Below are 15,591 nucleotides of genomic sequence, written 5' to 3'. Positions count from 1 at the left end.
GGGGTAAGAAATCAAAAAGGCAAAAACCCCAATATTTAAGTAGTGGGCCATGGAAACGGAACTGGTAGAAGAGGGCAAGAAATAATAGGAAGTAAGAGAAAGTTGAAGACTGTAGTGTCTTAGCCCCCTGGGGGAAGAATAAAGTAATGGAGCTTGATCAGTAGTACCAAATGCTACAGAGAGGTTGAGTAAGGTTAGCCTTGGATAAGAGGTCCTCTAGATTTTGCATTTGAAAGGTTAGTTGTGACTTTCTCCAAAGCATTGTCTGTGACTATTGATGGAAGAAACCGTGCTTTCTAGGGATTGAAATGTGAAAGACAAGAGATTATAGATCATGAGAATTCATCAAGGCAATATTTTTTTAAAGCCCTCTGTATGCTATTAATGTTAACTATATATAATTGGGCATTCATGTTATTAAGACATGCTTGACTAGGTAAATTAATAGTTTGAATCAGGTTGTAAGGGACACAATCTACTTAACAAGACCAATGTTTATAATGACTGCAGCATATTAATTATTTGGTACAAGTGTGAATTTCTTAAGTACTAATGAGACATCTATTAATTACAGCAAGAGGAAACACTTAGTGAAAAATAACATAATTGTAGACTATTTGAAAATAACCATTTTCTGATAGCCTTCAACTTGTAGTTGGGAATGATATCTCACACACACACACACCACACACACCACACACACGTATATACACATACAACATCAAACACCAGGAGTCATTTGGCTTGATATAGCCCTAGCTTTGCCATTAACGAGACATTAATGGCAAATCATTTTCTCTCTCGGGGTCTCAGTTTCTTCTATAAAATGAGAGTAAGACCAGATTAATGGTGTTTAACCAGAAGTATACAGTAGGGGCTTCTGTGGTATTATTTTAAAAAACAAAAAGCAAAAAACCATGCCTGTGCTGCTTCCCAGACCCACTGAATCAGAATCTCCCAGAGCAGTACCTGCACATGTGTATTGTATAAAAACGGTCAGGGTAATTTTCCCCCATCTGCTGTATATGTGTTTGTGTGTACATATATTTAATTTTATTATGGAAGTTTTCTAACATACACAAAGATAGAATAGTATATGAACCTCCATAAACCCATCACCAGCAATCACCCATATTTTTTTAATCCTGTTTCATCTTGTCTTCCACACCTTTTTTCCTTTTAGTATATTTAAGGAAATCACAGACCTTTCATCATTTCACCCGTAATTACCTCAGACTGCATCCCTGTCTAAAAAGGCTCTAGGGCAGCTTTGATGAGCATCTGGTTATGAATTGCTGAATCATGCAGGTTTCAAGTCCATTGTGGACTTAGATCTGGGTGAGTTTTCTTCTGTCATTTAAGCTTACCTCTGAAAGTAAAAGGAAGCTGTACATTTATGAGAGAGCGTGAGCACAAAGTGGGGCTCTGTGAGATTCCGTGAAATAAGCCAGGCTGCTCACCACATCTGCCCTCATTGTAGAGGGAACAAAAGTTCTCTCTTCCTAAGGTGAGCTTCAGTGTTAACTCAGGATGATCTGCTGGTCACACCCTTAATTCACAGTCGAGAGCTTGAGCTTTAGAGAGCTTACAAGACTCTCTAAGAGTTCCAAAATGATCTGGTAACGTTTTTAGGGTTTTGGACATGGAAAAGAAATCTGTTTCTCTCATCTTCTGCCATTCTCCAGAAGAATCCTGGAGTTGGCAGCAGTGCGGTGTAGACTCTGGGTCGTTTGTGGCCGAAGTTGTGTGTCTAGTCACAGCTCTGTTTAGAATTCCATCTCTGGTTTCACTTAACAGCTCTGACCCAGAGCATTGTCGCAGGTACAGTTTCAAGCATCTGCTTTAGGTCTGGAAACAGTGTCTGGATCTAGTTGGGGACTCATGTGGAAAATCAAATTACAATATCAAGCACAAAATCTTGTTTCTTTTTCAGACATTCTCTGATTTTTTTATAGTACTTAAATACCATATTAAAAGAAAAATATCACAACTTATTTCATTATCAATTAAGTGATTATTAATTTTGGAAGTTACTTCAGGCCCTTCTTTAATGTTCTCTGAATCTGTAAGTTGGATAAAAGTTTAAGCATTTGGATAACAAAAGGCCAGTTATAGTCAGAGCAGACAGTTCAAGACAACAGAAAACGACTTCTGTATCTCCACCTCCAAGTGAGGAATATGCCATTTTAGTTTAAGATACCCTGCTAAAATGTCCTTGTTAAATTTTCTAAAATGTGTGTTATATCTGGCCTTTATTTGAGAAAGTTATATGTCCAATTTGCCCTTTTGAACGTAAAAGGTTTTTTCTGTAGTATTAAAAAATGTCAGCTTTACATTTAAATTAGCTTTTAATTTAAAAGAAGAAATTAACATTTCTCCTGAGGGTCTGACATTAAATTTATGGCCTCTAGAGGGTAAAAATATGAGCAACACAGTATTTATCTACACCTTTTGAGAAAATACTAAAATCATTGTTTATTTTACCGGATAGTAAGAACTAAAATCCTATTTTTAAAAATATACTTTCGTTCAATGTGTAAAACATGTGAGGGCCGTATGAGATCATTTTCTCTATTTTAACAGTCTTTGCATGCATAAGAAATTAACTAACATTTTGTAAGTTGTAAAATCCTTTGTGACTAATTTTTAATGGCATGTTAGTCAGATACTGCTCTTCTCCAGTCCTGCTGTACATCATAAAACTTCAGCTCCCAAGCACACCAAAGAAATTTAAAAGTAAGGGACAGAGTCACAGCTGTTAAGGCAAAAAAAAAAAAAAAAAAAAAGTGAAATAGGAGGGTTACAAAGATTATACTACTCACAGACTTAGTTATTTTTACGGCTCAAGCTAAGAACAGACGGTTTGGCTTAATGATCAGGCATGTTGCGTCTATTCAAAGCCTGGCAGCTCAGTGTAATTAGCATACTAATAGCTTTAGTATTCGATACACCATGATCCTGGAGCTTAATAGTAGTCGTCATACACTATTTAAATGAGGGCTTTGACATCATTTATTGTTTATCATCTTTAGTAAATATCATTTGGCCACCCTTGTCAAGAAATCCAGGGAAAACTTTCCAGAAACAACTTCTAAACACTTCATCTTTAACCATTGCACGTTACCAGTTAAACTAATTTCTCCTCCAACAGCAAAAGGCAGGGTAGATTCAAGTTGAGTCAGGCTGTTAATCTTTTTATTGTTGTGAGAATTTAGATGGGATGTATTACCACAGAAATAAACACTCTGAGAATTGTTACTGTTTCTCACACACAAACACACACACATACACGTGCACCGAGGGGAAGGGTGTGGGAAATGTTTAATTTCATAGCCATAAGAAACCTGTACACACGCCACTCCCCATATGCTGGCAAAAGCCAAAATACAGCAATTACCTGACTTTTCACATACGCATGAGAACTCTCAAGTGCCCTCAGAAGCTGGTACCTGGGCCTCTTCCTTCTAAACTAACAATCAGAGAGACTCTGGATTCCTGTGTCAGATGTGGTGCTCTTGGGTACAACCCCTGACACCACCCTGATTTCAATGTTAGGTTTTATAAGAAATTATGGCCATACTCTCCAAAGTATGATCCCTGACCTCATTTAGAAAGTATAGGCCATGGTCATATTGTTAGGGGTCTTTAGTTGTTCATGAGATGCCTTGGGGGAGAAGTGGCTGCATCCCCAAGCAGGTGCATGCTAATGTTGGTTACTCTCTGCAGGACCAAATGACTGAATTATCCCTTGTAGCATCTGTAATTCCTTTCTTCTGTTCTCTTTCCCTCCCTGTCTTTTCCCAGTAGCAAGGGGAGTAGTAGTACCATGTGGTAGATAGAAGCAACTTAACTTGTTTCTTTCAGACAATATTCCTAAGACTATTTTCTGCTATTAAGGAAAATACTCATTGGTATAGTTTATTTTATTCTGGAGAAATTTTACTTTTATTAGCATACCATTTTTAGAGAGAAATTATATGTGTATATATATATATATATATATATATATATTTTTTTTTTTTTTTGGCCGTGCTCTGCAGCATGCGGGATCTAGTTCCCCAACCTGGGATTGAACCCATGCCCCTGGCATTGGGAGTGCAGAGTCTTAACCACTGGACCGCCAGGGAAGTCCCCAGTGAGAAATATTTTTGAGTGACTCACGTAATCAGTAAACATTGACAGATGGCTACAGATGTCACTCAGATATGTGGCATGTAACTAGAATACAGGTGTCATATATTAGAATCTCCATCATAAAAGAGATTCAGTGGAAAGAGGAAATTCCTCTTGATTCTATGGAGTCAGAAACCCTCCACGGAGTGTTTCATGCGGTTTGAGGTGTGTGAGCTGGGCCTTGAAAAATGGATAGGTAGCAGGGGATATTTCAGAAGGGGAGGAGAACATACGTCAAGATAGGAAAGCATGGTGTTTGTAGTGAATTTTGACTGTCCTTTTTTTATCCAAAGAATGGAATATGCCACAAGGAATAGTGGGGGAGGCAGGGAGCAGAGGAAGGTTGTTATATTCCTGAACTCTTTACAGCAACATATTATTTTTCTGGATCATTTTGCTTGTATAACTCATTTATTGTAGACCTTCTATATATAAAAACTTAATCATATCAACTTACTTCACTTTAAATGTCAGCATACGTTTGCCTGCCGTTTTTGATATTCTAGGGTTGTATAAGATGTAATTATGGAAACAGTTTTTGCTGCTAATACTTTCACCAAAGAAAGCCTCTGTGTAAGGATATTTGGCACTATGACTTGAGCAGAATTTCCTAACGTTTAAATCAGCATAAAGTAGATGTCGATCTGCAAACCCCAACCTGCTGTTTAGGACCCTCCTATAGTATAGTTATAACAATAGACTAACAGAATCCAAAATACTGGTACTTGTTTCCCTGAGTAGGCAAGGTGGATTGGATCTTATCAATACAGACTCAGTGCTTCAACTGTTGCTATTACAATTTTCGCTCCACCGTTCGAGTTGTCAGGCCCAGCTTATTGTTTTTCACCTCCTATGAGGAAACAGTTGAGGCCAGGACAGCAGGCAGAATGGCCACAGCAGGATATAAGCTAGAGATGAACCCCAAGGGAGAAGTGCATGTAGCGTAATCCCTGAGTTATAAGATACTTCATTGATTGAATAACTGCTTTGGAAAAAGGTAACAACACTACCACGTGAAATGCCCCATCCATTGTAAGAAGCAGCTCATTTTTCAAAATGCTACAGATGAAAATAAAATCTGTCTTAGAATCAAGGGAAAAGGCAAATTAGACCTGTAAGCTAGAGGCGAGGTGGAGGTCAGAGACTAGGTAAGGTATCAGGCCAAACTACAAGCCCCAGAAATTGGAAGTCAACAAACCAAGCCAAGGGTCCAGGCTGGATGGGAGAGAGAGAGCAGGAATTGAGGGGTCTGGGCACAGGTTGGGATCAGGACGTCCTTTAGGGATTGGCTTGAGCTCAGTATCCCCAGGGAGAGGAGTCATACAAGGCTGCTAGGAATGCAATCCCTCATCTAATCTAGCAGAATGGTGAGCGGGCAGTACCACATGCTTTGTCTTTGACTGGCTTGGAGTGAATGCACCCTTTGGGGCTTCACCGAGTGGTCAGGTGAGGGCACAGCCTGTCTCTACAGGTTGAGCGTGTGTTTGTAGCCTTCAGGGAACGAAGCCATTGTCGTTCCGGGCGCGCAGGCTCAGCGGCCATGGCTCGCCGGCCCAGCCGCTCTGTGGCATGTGGGATCTTCCCGGACCGGGGCACGAACCCGTGTTCCCTGCATTGGCAGGCGGATTCTCAACCACTGCGCCACCAGGGAAGCCCCTTTTCTCCCTTGATGGTCCTATGCAGTATTGCTTTTCTTTGTTATTCCTGCACTACATCTCAGATGTTACTGAGAAGCAGTCATATCTTTTGGGGGCACCTGCGTTTTTATGCAGCCTGATCTAAAAATCATCTTGTTTTTGTTAAACGTTGCAAAGAATCACGTTAATTCCATCTGTGATATATTTATACTTTGTTTGAAAAAAATACAAGACCATATACATTTAAAAATGATATTATGAGCACAAAAATAATATTGTGCAGGAAAGACTTGTGTCTTATTTATTTACTAGGTAAGTAGACTTAGCACAATGCCTGGTACTCAGTAGATGTTTAGTAAATTTTGGTTGAATTAAACAGGGTGTTTGTAGTGTTTAAAGCATTATGTTTAAACATAATTTGTGCGTGCTGTTTGGTCTAAGATCTGTTCAAGAACATATGGTTATAAATAATAAATTAGTATTTATTTTAGCAGAGCCGTTCGGACTTAATTAAGCCTAATATTTTGAATGCCATCGTTGATATTTTGATATTACAATCCTCAAAATCTTTCTCTGATAACCTTCCAAATACATAAAATGTTCTTAACGTCTGTGGGCAAAGGATTTAGAATGGGTCATCTCAAGTTCAAAGTATGCGGTCGCAGTGTGTGCTCGTCAGCCACGTGAGGAGCAGACACAATACAAATGTATTAGAAAAGTATGTTTCATTTATTTTAATACTCTCAGGGACAAAAATTTTTGTGAAATTTTGTGAATGCGCAGAAATGTTTTTTAAAACGCTTACATTGCAATAGCATGCAAAGTAACTTCTTTCTGATTCAATTTCATTAATTGCTACATGAAGAAGCACCCTCTAGTAGATAACACTCAGAAATCAGCACTTAATATGGCAGTAATGGTTATTGCTGTCATTCTTTACATCTTTAAGAATAATTAAGCATTACTGCACAGGCATTATGAAGTTCTCCTATCACCATTAAGAGGATATTTGAGGTTTGATGTAATTTAGCAAATTCCATTATATAGTAGTTAAGGTTTTTATGTAGTGAAGTAAAATGCATAGTAGTTAAGCACACTTACCGTATAATGCATTGTACAGAGTTACATGTTCCAGCTGCTGCCAGCTTTGTTCCAGTGTCATTATTGCTTTGCAGGCTGACGTTCCTCAGGGAGTGATTCGAGTGCAAGCTCCCCATCTTTCGAAAGTTTCCATGGCAATACAGCTAACTGAAGAACTCAGAGCCAGTGATGTACTTGCCAGGTTTCTCAGCCAAGAAAGGTAGAGGCCTGTTTCGTTTTAATTATTCCATGGTATAATTCACTTGCTCTCTCTTTCCGTCCCCTCTTTTTTTTTTTTTCTTTTTAAACTATGGCTGGTGTGAGGGCTTATTAATGTTGTCTTCCCGGCAGAAAACAAAAGCAGACTTAACAATTAGACTGTTGGAATGAGTTGAGTTCATTGGGTGTAGTTTGTGTTCAAGTGGAGCCTGTTTCGAACAGGAGGTCTGCGCACTCCTTCACTGTGCCCGCTGTGGGCTTGGTCCATGACGCCACTCAATAGTCTCTCCAGAATATGGTGATTGGAGGTTAATTACTGTGTGTAGGCTGTTAGGAAAATCACTAATTAGGATACAGTGGGATTAAAAAAAACAAAAGGTACAACTTCTTCTAGGAGATATAATGAATACAAAGAAATGCTTAAATTTTAAAACAGAAGGTATAAAGACTTGAGAGGGGACAGCCGGTCCCTGGAGCTCTGAAGTCAGTAGGACAAAGCATGCTATCCTCAGTAGGAACGACCAAGCCTTCCCCTCTGTGTGCAGCTGGTGGGACAGGAGTAGTCCTCTGAAGGTCATTGGCATCCCTCCCATGTACACTTGCAGAGACATTTTGCGATATCTTTTCTTGAATTTTAGGGGTTCGAACAGGGTATAGGCATTTCAGTGTTCAAATTCTTATTTTTAGCTAAAATTATATTTTAATGCTTCCCCCGCTCATTTCCACTCATTGAAATAAACAAATCTAATTTGTTTTTCTTTTAAAGACAGGGACATCAGGGACGTTGGCCTCTTAACTTCTGTCTACTCTGTCTCCCATAGAATTTCATCTCCTCAGTCTAACATTCAACTTTTCTGCCAGAACTTCTCCAATTTTAATACAGAACCACATGTATTTAATACGTGTCTGCTCTGTCTACGGCTCTCTGCTAGATGTTGGAAGGGTTATAAAAAATACTTTAAACTGTCTTCCCTCAGGGTTTGTAAATTGGGAGAAGAGATGAGCCCGTGCAGTTAACAGATGGTGATGAAATAAAAGAGTGTCTTAGTGCTAATTCTGGGCTTTCAGTAAGCCAGCATAAACTTCCCTTTCAACCATGCTCTGAAGGAAGTATTATCTTACTTCTGTTATACTGATAAGAAAACCAAGACTTTGCAAGGTCATGCGTTACATAGGTGGTGGAGTAGAGCTGAGTTCTAAATCTGTGGTTTCTGTCCCCCAAGGCGGTCCTTTAACCCCTCTCCATACTGGCTCGAGCGCCTAGAGGCTCTCATGAATCTGGAGGCCATTGGTGCAGAGTCTGGGACTAGATGGACTTTGGGGGGATTAAAGTCCTGGGCCAGTTGGAATTTTGGGGGATTAAGTTCTGGGAGCAGTTGGAATGTCTTGGATGTCTTTGCTCCCTAAAAGTTCTCTCCACTTCAAGGGAGTCAGTCCACAAAGGGTGTACTTGAAGATCTGGCCAGACTTCAGACATAAGCAGCTCTTCCAGGCTAGACATGGTTTAATTTACACAGCATTTACTTGCAGGACCCAAGTGCTCAATTTAATCTGTACTTGTGTTCCTCTACTTGTAGATGACACAAGGTGTGACTCTGAAGTTGTATGATATATTCCACTCTGACTTCAATATTTAGGGTAGAGTAGGATAATAGTAGGCATACTCTTATAAGAAAGCACCAGTTTTGTGACAGTTGCCATTTGCATATTTGGATTTTCTGCTTGTGGTGCTTTGCTACCCCCTTAAGTGGAATCCCTTCTTCTACCTCCCCCCTTCTTGCCGTCCTGCTTCACCCAGAGGGAAGTCTGGTAAGCATCTTGGTCCATTTGCCCTTTCCCCCCCAGTCCTCAGCCCTTTCCCTTATGCTTGGGGATGCCGGAAGCAGATGATCTGGATCCAAATACCAGCTTTTCCTGAATCATCTTAGGCTAGTTTTTATAATCTCTATAAGTCTCAGATTCCTCATTGTAAAAGTGGGCCTACATTATAGCCTTGTGATAATTAACTGGGAAAATGACTGTGAAGCACATAGCATTATCTGTCTGGGCCATCTAATAAGTGAAATTCTCAGTAAGTGTTTATGTGTATCTTCTTTCACCACTTTCCCCTCCTCCCATTTGCATTCCACTTGTATAGTGACAGTGGGAAACCCTACTTCCCTCCATCCTTTTCTTCACCTTCTTCCTCTACTGAAGCCCAGAACACATGAGTGACATAAAATAAGTGCCCAGTGACTTCACCAGTCTTTGATAACGACTGTTGTCTTTTCTGTATAGATTTGTTGATTAGTATTAAGTGAAAGCTCATGTGTACCAGGAAATCCAGTTCAGGTTTCTTTAAAGTGGCATAAGAACATAGATACTCAAGAAGCAAAATCTGAGAACAATATCTGACTAGAATTTTTTTTTAGTCTGCCAAAACATTCCACTTGGTTTTCATGAAATAATGACTCTTTTTATACTCATAGTTTATTGGGTTATGTACTATATTTAAAATGAAAATAGAATTATTACATTATTTGATTTCAAAAATAAGCATACGCCAGTTTGAAAACGAAGTGAATCGTCTCTTGGTCAGGATACAGCTTAGCAGGGCAGATCTTAAGCATGAGGACTCCCAGAGCCCTGAGCAGTCAGTGTGTCATGGACAGCAGAGTAGATGGAGCTGGATAACCAGATGAGCCATTAAATGGTTGGTTAGGAAAGCCTCTATGTACTCTTTTTTTCTAATGGTTTGGATAAAAGTCAGACCTGGTTTTCTCTTCTCAATTCCAGGGAGTGTGTCCTCAGGGTCTTCTGTCAGTGGTTCACAAATCTTTCTGAGCATCAGAGTCCCACTAGAGAGCATTTAAAAACCACATTCTCGGGTTCATGTAGACAAATTAAATCAGAGTTTCTAGAGCCCTGGATCTGATTTTTAGCAGGTTTCCCAGATATAGAGATTTTTGTAAACCACTGAATTTTACCCATTTTTATTGTTTGAACCTAATGCTCTGGAGAGTTGATTCTTTGAAGAGTATAAACCTGTACGTGCATCCTACTTGTAAAGTCTTCATAATGTGTATTTGCTTCTGTTTTGAGTGTATGTACCTCCCGTATTTGGACGGTCAGCACAGGGAGGTTTATGAACCATGTCCTAGTCTTTATATTCATCTTGCAGACTATTAGAGTGGTCAGCACAGCAAACCCGTGATAAATACCTATTGAATAAATACAATGTGAAAATTAAGGTGGAAACGTTACTTCTTAGAGTTTTATGAGGACCTTTTTGGTTCCTGTGCAAAATAGATGACCATATTAATAATTTTATTGGCAGCTAAAATGTTGTTACTTTTCTTTTTAACTTTACAAATTTAGATACTGATTTATTATTTCACCTTCAGATGTACAGTTCCATTTGTTTATTTTAATATACAGGCGTGACATTTTTATTACCTATTCAGCGCATTTAACAGATGGGAAAATACAAACGTGTAGATAATTACAGTATGTCTAAGTTATGAATTTTCCATACAAGCTAGAATTCCCCAAGGACATTAAAGTGATTTACTTGCAAGCTGTCTGATGATGCAACTAATCAGTTTGTTTTATCCCTAGTAGTGGGGTTGCCCAGACTCTCAAGAATGGGGACGTTTTTTTGTATGAAATTGGAGGAAATATTGGTAAGCGCTTTTTTGTTGTTGCTATTTATTTATTTATTTATTATTTTATTTTATTATTTTTGGCTGCATTGGGTCTTCGTTGCTGTGCGCGGGCTTTCTCTAGTTGCGGCGAGCAGGGGCTACTCTTCGTTGCGGTGCGCCGGCTTCTCATTGCAGTGGCTTCTCTTGTTGTGGAGCATGCGCTCTAGGTGCCTGGGCTTCGGTAGTTGCAGCATGTGGGCTCAGTAGTTGCCGCACGCAGGCCCTAAAGCTCACGGGCTTCAGTAGCTGTGGTGCACGGGCTTAGTTGCTCCGCGGCGTGTGGGATCTTCCCGGACCAGGGACTGAACCTGTGTCCCCTGCACTGGCAGGTGGATTCTTAACCACTGCACCACCAGGGAAGTCCCGGTAAGCACATTTTTTAAATCTTGCATTCCATATGCTGATTTGACATTGCCAGTGGTTATTATTTATGTCTTTGGGAGAGAAAAAGAAATTAGAAGTAAAATATAGCAAGCTGTAGATAGTTGATGAATATTGTGGATTTCCTTTTAGTGGTCTCACCTTTCTGTTCTGGCTCCTTAGAGCTTCTTTGTACAAATGCCCATCTATGTGGAACCTGAGCCAAAGGCAGGTTCTCTAAAACAGGAATAACTCCTAAAATGGTTAATGCAGTTTTTTAAAACTTTTTTCTTTTTTATACACTGATGGCACATCTTAATAAAGGAAGTAATTGAGCTCATTTAAGACCAAGATGACACTTTTATTATGGTACAGTACTAGATATATTTAGTGAAAGCAGAAGTTATTTTTGCCATTGTTGATTGCCTACTAAATAATATACATATGCATACATAAACATATTGTTAGCTTATGAAATAGAAATAAGATAAATGGATTCGTTTTGACCATGTCTCATATTTTGTTTTCCCACGTGTAATTATCAATGGGTTGTCCTCATCTTCTTATTAAAATTCAACATAAACGTTTTCTCTTATTTTGACCTTTAAAAAGGTAAGAGTGAAATTGTCAACAAATAAATGAAATGGTGTTTAATTCAAAAGAGTAATTGAAAATATTTTAAGATAAGTTTTTAGAATTTTTTTCTAGGACTTAAAAATTTTAGTAAATATTGAAAGTTGAATGCAAGAGTGTGAAGACTCCTAAAAATTTAAATAAACCACAACTCCACTAGAACTCTGTATTGTTACCTGTATTAATCAAGATTATTAGAAAAAAAAAGATTAAGTATTAGTATATTTGATTTTGCATTTTGCTATTAGATATTGGGAATTAAGCATGGTTTCTTACTTAGGTCAATTCAAAACTGTTGCCACTCTTAATAAAGGTGAATAAGCTTTTAAGGAACCATTTAAAAGCCCATCACAGAATTTTCAACTTCCTAAATTAATTTGAAACCTGCACATTTAGAGAACTACTCAATCGACTTTTCCAGTATTTGGCCAAGCCTTATAATATTATGGGAGACAGGAAAAAATGAGAACTATTTCGAAGCGTAAGACTTGAGTTAAACCACTAGGCTTAAAGTTAAAATTGCATCCCTATCTCCCCACTGTATTAAACTGATGCAACATCTCTTTACTAGGGGAACGCTGCCTCGATGACGACACTTACATGAAGGATTTATATCAGCTCAACCCCAATGCTGAATGGGTTATAAAGTCAAAGCCATCATAGAAGCCTTAACGCTGCAAATAACCGCAAGGACTCCCTTAGTCATATTTGCTGGGTCAAGAGTGTAAATAAAAGAAACAGTAGGACACTTTTATTATTCAAATGTACCTGACTCTTGAATAGTGACACACTCAAGCTTTAAAAAGTTATAGATTTGTGCTGCTGCCAGATTATGTTAATTATTTTTATTCATATTATTATTAGAAAACATCTCTGGAGTGAGAAGAAAGGGGCTTATTTAGCTTGGAGGCTATTTTCATACACTCTGTGGAATGTGTCCAGAAGTGACATCATTTTCTTTAAATGTGAAAATATGCTCTCTTCCCTCTCTTTTTTTCTCCTAAAATAATACATACGGTAATATATGCTTTTTCACCTTTCTCTCCTCCTGCCATCTGCCTTCCCCCAAATGGGTTTACTTTTCAACCAAAAAGGTAACAAATACCAGGTATGGCAAGTTGTAAGGGCAGTACCTCTTAAATCAGACTGAATTCAACAGTATTCCTGTCTCTATTGAACATTAATATTTATCTCTTTGAATCATTTGTTCAAACAGTAGCATCCCACTTCTTCCTGCTGTATCACATGAGGTGATTTGCATTTTTTTTTCAGTTTATCTGACATGTGCACAGAACTGTATCCACTATCAAGAAAATAGAACTGTCAGAAACTGCCAATTATTACTGCACCATTTAAGACTTACATACTCAAAATAAATAAAAAAATCCACGTGGAATAACTGGATTATGGATAACAAGAGAGTGAAAGCCAGATCACTTCACGTATGCTGTAGTCTTCTCAATGAAACTTAAAAAGTCATAGCTGGCTTTACCTGTTGTCATATTAACAGTACAAATGTGCATGATTGTATGATCCAGTAATTGTTGAGAATGTATTCTGCTGAAAGAGGAATTTTTTTTTTTTAACTCATAAATAAGTCAACAGTAAGAGTTATTCTTCTGGGTATGACACAGTCATATGAACAAGCTTTTGTTTGTGTCCTTATTTTAAATAATCAGAGCAAATTTATTACAATGCGGTGGAAAGGACTATTCCCAGGGATTTTAATGCACAAACCATATTGTGAAAAGAGATGAGCCTCTGTATGTAAATAAGAGGAATGAAGTGACAGAGAAATGTTCAATATTTTTTGAGTTTAGAGTGTAGTAAATAAAAGGTGATGTAAATAAATATTGCACAACTGTGTTTATGATACTTTTATTAGGACTTTAGGAAAAATTGCACATTCTCAGAAGCTCTTGATGTCACTCTAATTAGGAGGGAAAAATGCTGCTAATGAGAACAGTCGCAAATTTTAATTATAAGAGCAGCCTGTGGATATGATCACTTAAATATCTTTGTGGTGATTTGTGCCATTGCTTTTTTATTTAAAAAATTTTTATAATTAAATGCATTTTTCTAAATTATCTTCTCTTGGAATTATTACTTTTAACCCTATCCGTTCATGAGTATAATAATGGACCATTTTTGTTTTTGTTAAAAGTCATTTCTACTTTTACTGTTCCTATTTATTGTTCCTGTGTAATTTTTAAAGTGGGAAGACACGTGGGAGATTTAAACTTGTTTCCTTTCTTTTTTTTTCCTCATGCAAATTTCTATTCTTTAGGATTTTTCAAAACACACTGTATTCTATTTCTGATTTTGACAGTATATATTAATTTCTCAGTTAGTAAAATGTTTTATTAATATTTTCATTTAATGAAGACAGTTAACAATATAAAAGCAAAATCAAGTGCTTAATGCATTTTAGGGGTGCCCAACTTAAATAAAAGACAGGGGTGAATATGATTTAGATAAATGGCTGCGTAAAGCATGTGTCAACTAATTGTCACCACATTTACTACTCATGGCAGGGAGTGGGGAGACACAAGAGGCTTTTGATAATGAAAAAGTAGCAGATCTTGGTAAATAAACATGAAAATGCCACTTTATTTGAGTCCTTCTTAGAACTCATGACCTGCGTTCATTGACATTGAACAGTAAGTACTGCATTTAACTAACCAAGAAAAATGTCTATCTACACTTATAAAAGAGGAGAAACTTTATAGTGTATAGTCTTAAATATAAATGCCCTTGCATTTTCCCAAATGCCTTTTCTGTAATTTTTTTCTAGTGAATTTTAAATCTCTGGGTAGATTAGTTTTTATTCGTTTGTATGTGAGGGAAAATAAAAACAACAAATATATTTGCTTTGCCTCTCAAATATCCTAATTCTTAAGTTGCTGGTGAAAAACAGAGAGCTGGTATTTATAGAAAACTGGTTGCCCTGTTAATGTTTTGGAAGTGCTTCCCCTTTTCTGGAGGGGGTTATTATGAGTCTTTACAATTGCACAATATTGGCTTACTGCTGCTATAGAATTCAGTGTAAACTCCTTGCTAGCACTCTTTGGAAAAAGCAGTTTATTTTACTGACTTTATGGGATTTTTCATTACTATCTTTTCCTACTTTTTCAGATTAGACTGGTTTGTACTTTCTTCCTCACTGTCCTGATTTCTCACCTATTGATCAGTAGGTGGCACTATTGGTCAGGAATTCCTTCGCAGCTAAACTTGGAAGTTTTGAAAGAGAACCTGAGTTCAGAGTATGCGGTTAAGACTCAGTGCCAGGCATCTGCAAGACAATTAGGTAAGAACAGCATGGATCTCTCTCAGATCACTGATTGTGAAAATTGTAAATAATAATTCCAAGGTTTCTATGTTCAGTCTGTTAGTCTGCTTTTATCCTTAACTTGTTGAGTGGAGAGGGAGGGTGGGAGGAGGGTTATCTGAGTCACAATTAAACGTATTTTTAAAATTAATTAATTAACTTTTGGCTACATTGGGTCTTCGTTGCTGCACGGGCTTTCTCTAGTTGCAGTGAGCGGAGGTTACTCTTCGTTGCACGGGCTTCTCATTGCAGTGGCTTCTCTTGTTACGGATCACCGGCTCTAGGTGCACGGGCTTCAGTAGTTGTGGAGTGTGGGCTCAGTAGTTGTGGCTTGCGGGCTCTAGAGCGCAGGCTCAGTAGTTGTGGTGCACGGGCCTAGTTGCTCTGAGGCATGTGGGATCTTCCCGGACCAGGGCTCAAACCCGTGTCCCCTGCATTGGCAGGCAGATTCTTAACCACTGCACCACAAGGGAAGTCC

General features: G+C 38.2%; 1 protein-coding gene across 7 annotated transcripts in view; it reads left to right on the top strand.

Moving 5' to 3' along the window:
* ARHGAP18 (Rho GTPase activating protein 18) overlaps positions 1–13,872 on the top strand; it is a 136,023-nt gene extending 122,151 nt beyond the window's left edge. For 3 of the 7 annotated variants that reach the window (XM_019951872.3, XM_073789581.1, XM_073789576.1), the window contains exons 13-15: positions 6,986–7,110; positions 10,707–10,771; positions 12,357–13,872. In XM_019951872.3, the coding sequence (XP_019807431.1) occupies positions 6,986–7,110; positions 10,707–10,771; positions 12,357–12,448 (282 nt within the window). In that variant the 3' untranslated portion in view covers positions 12,449–13,872. Of the gene's footprint in view, positions 1–6,985; positions 7,111–10,706; positions 10,772–11,121; positions 11,159–12,356 lie in introns of all 7 variants that reach the window. The other 4 variants (XM_019951873.3, XM_073789577.1, XM_073789580.1 and 1 more) reach the window with 3 other exon arrangements.
* Positions 13,873–15,591: the final 1,719 nt, after the last annotated feature.

The sequence above is a fragment of the Tursiops truncatus genome, chromosome 12, assembly GCF_011762595.2.
Source record: "Tursiops truncatus isolate mTurTru1 chromosome 12, mTurTru1.mat.Y, whole genome shotgun sequence".
NCBI lineage: Eukaryota > Metazoa > Chordata > Mammalia > Artiodactyla > Delphinidae > Tursiops > Tursiops truncatus.
Note: the sequence above shows the minus strand (reverse complement) of the source record. Positions and strands in the feature narration are given on the sequence as shown.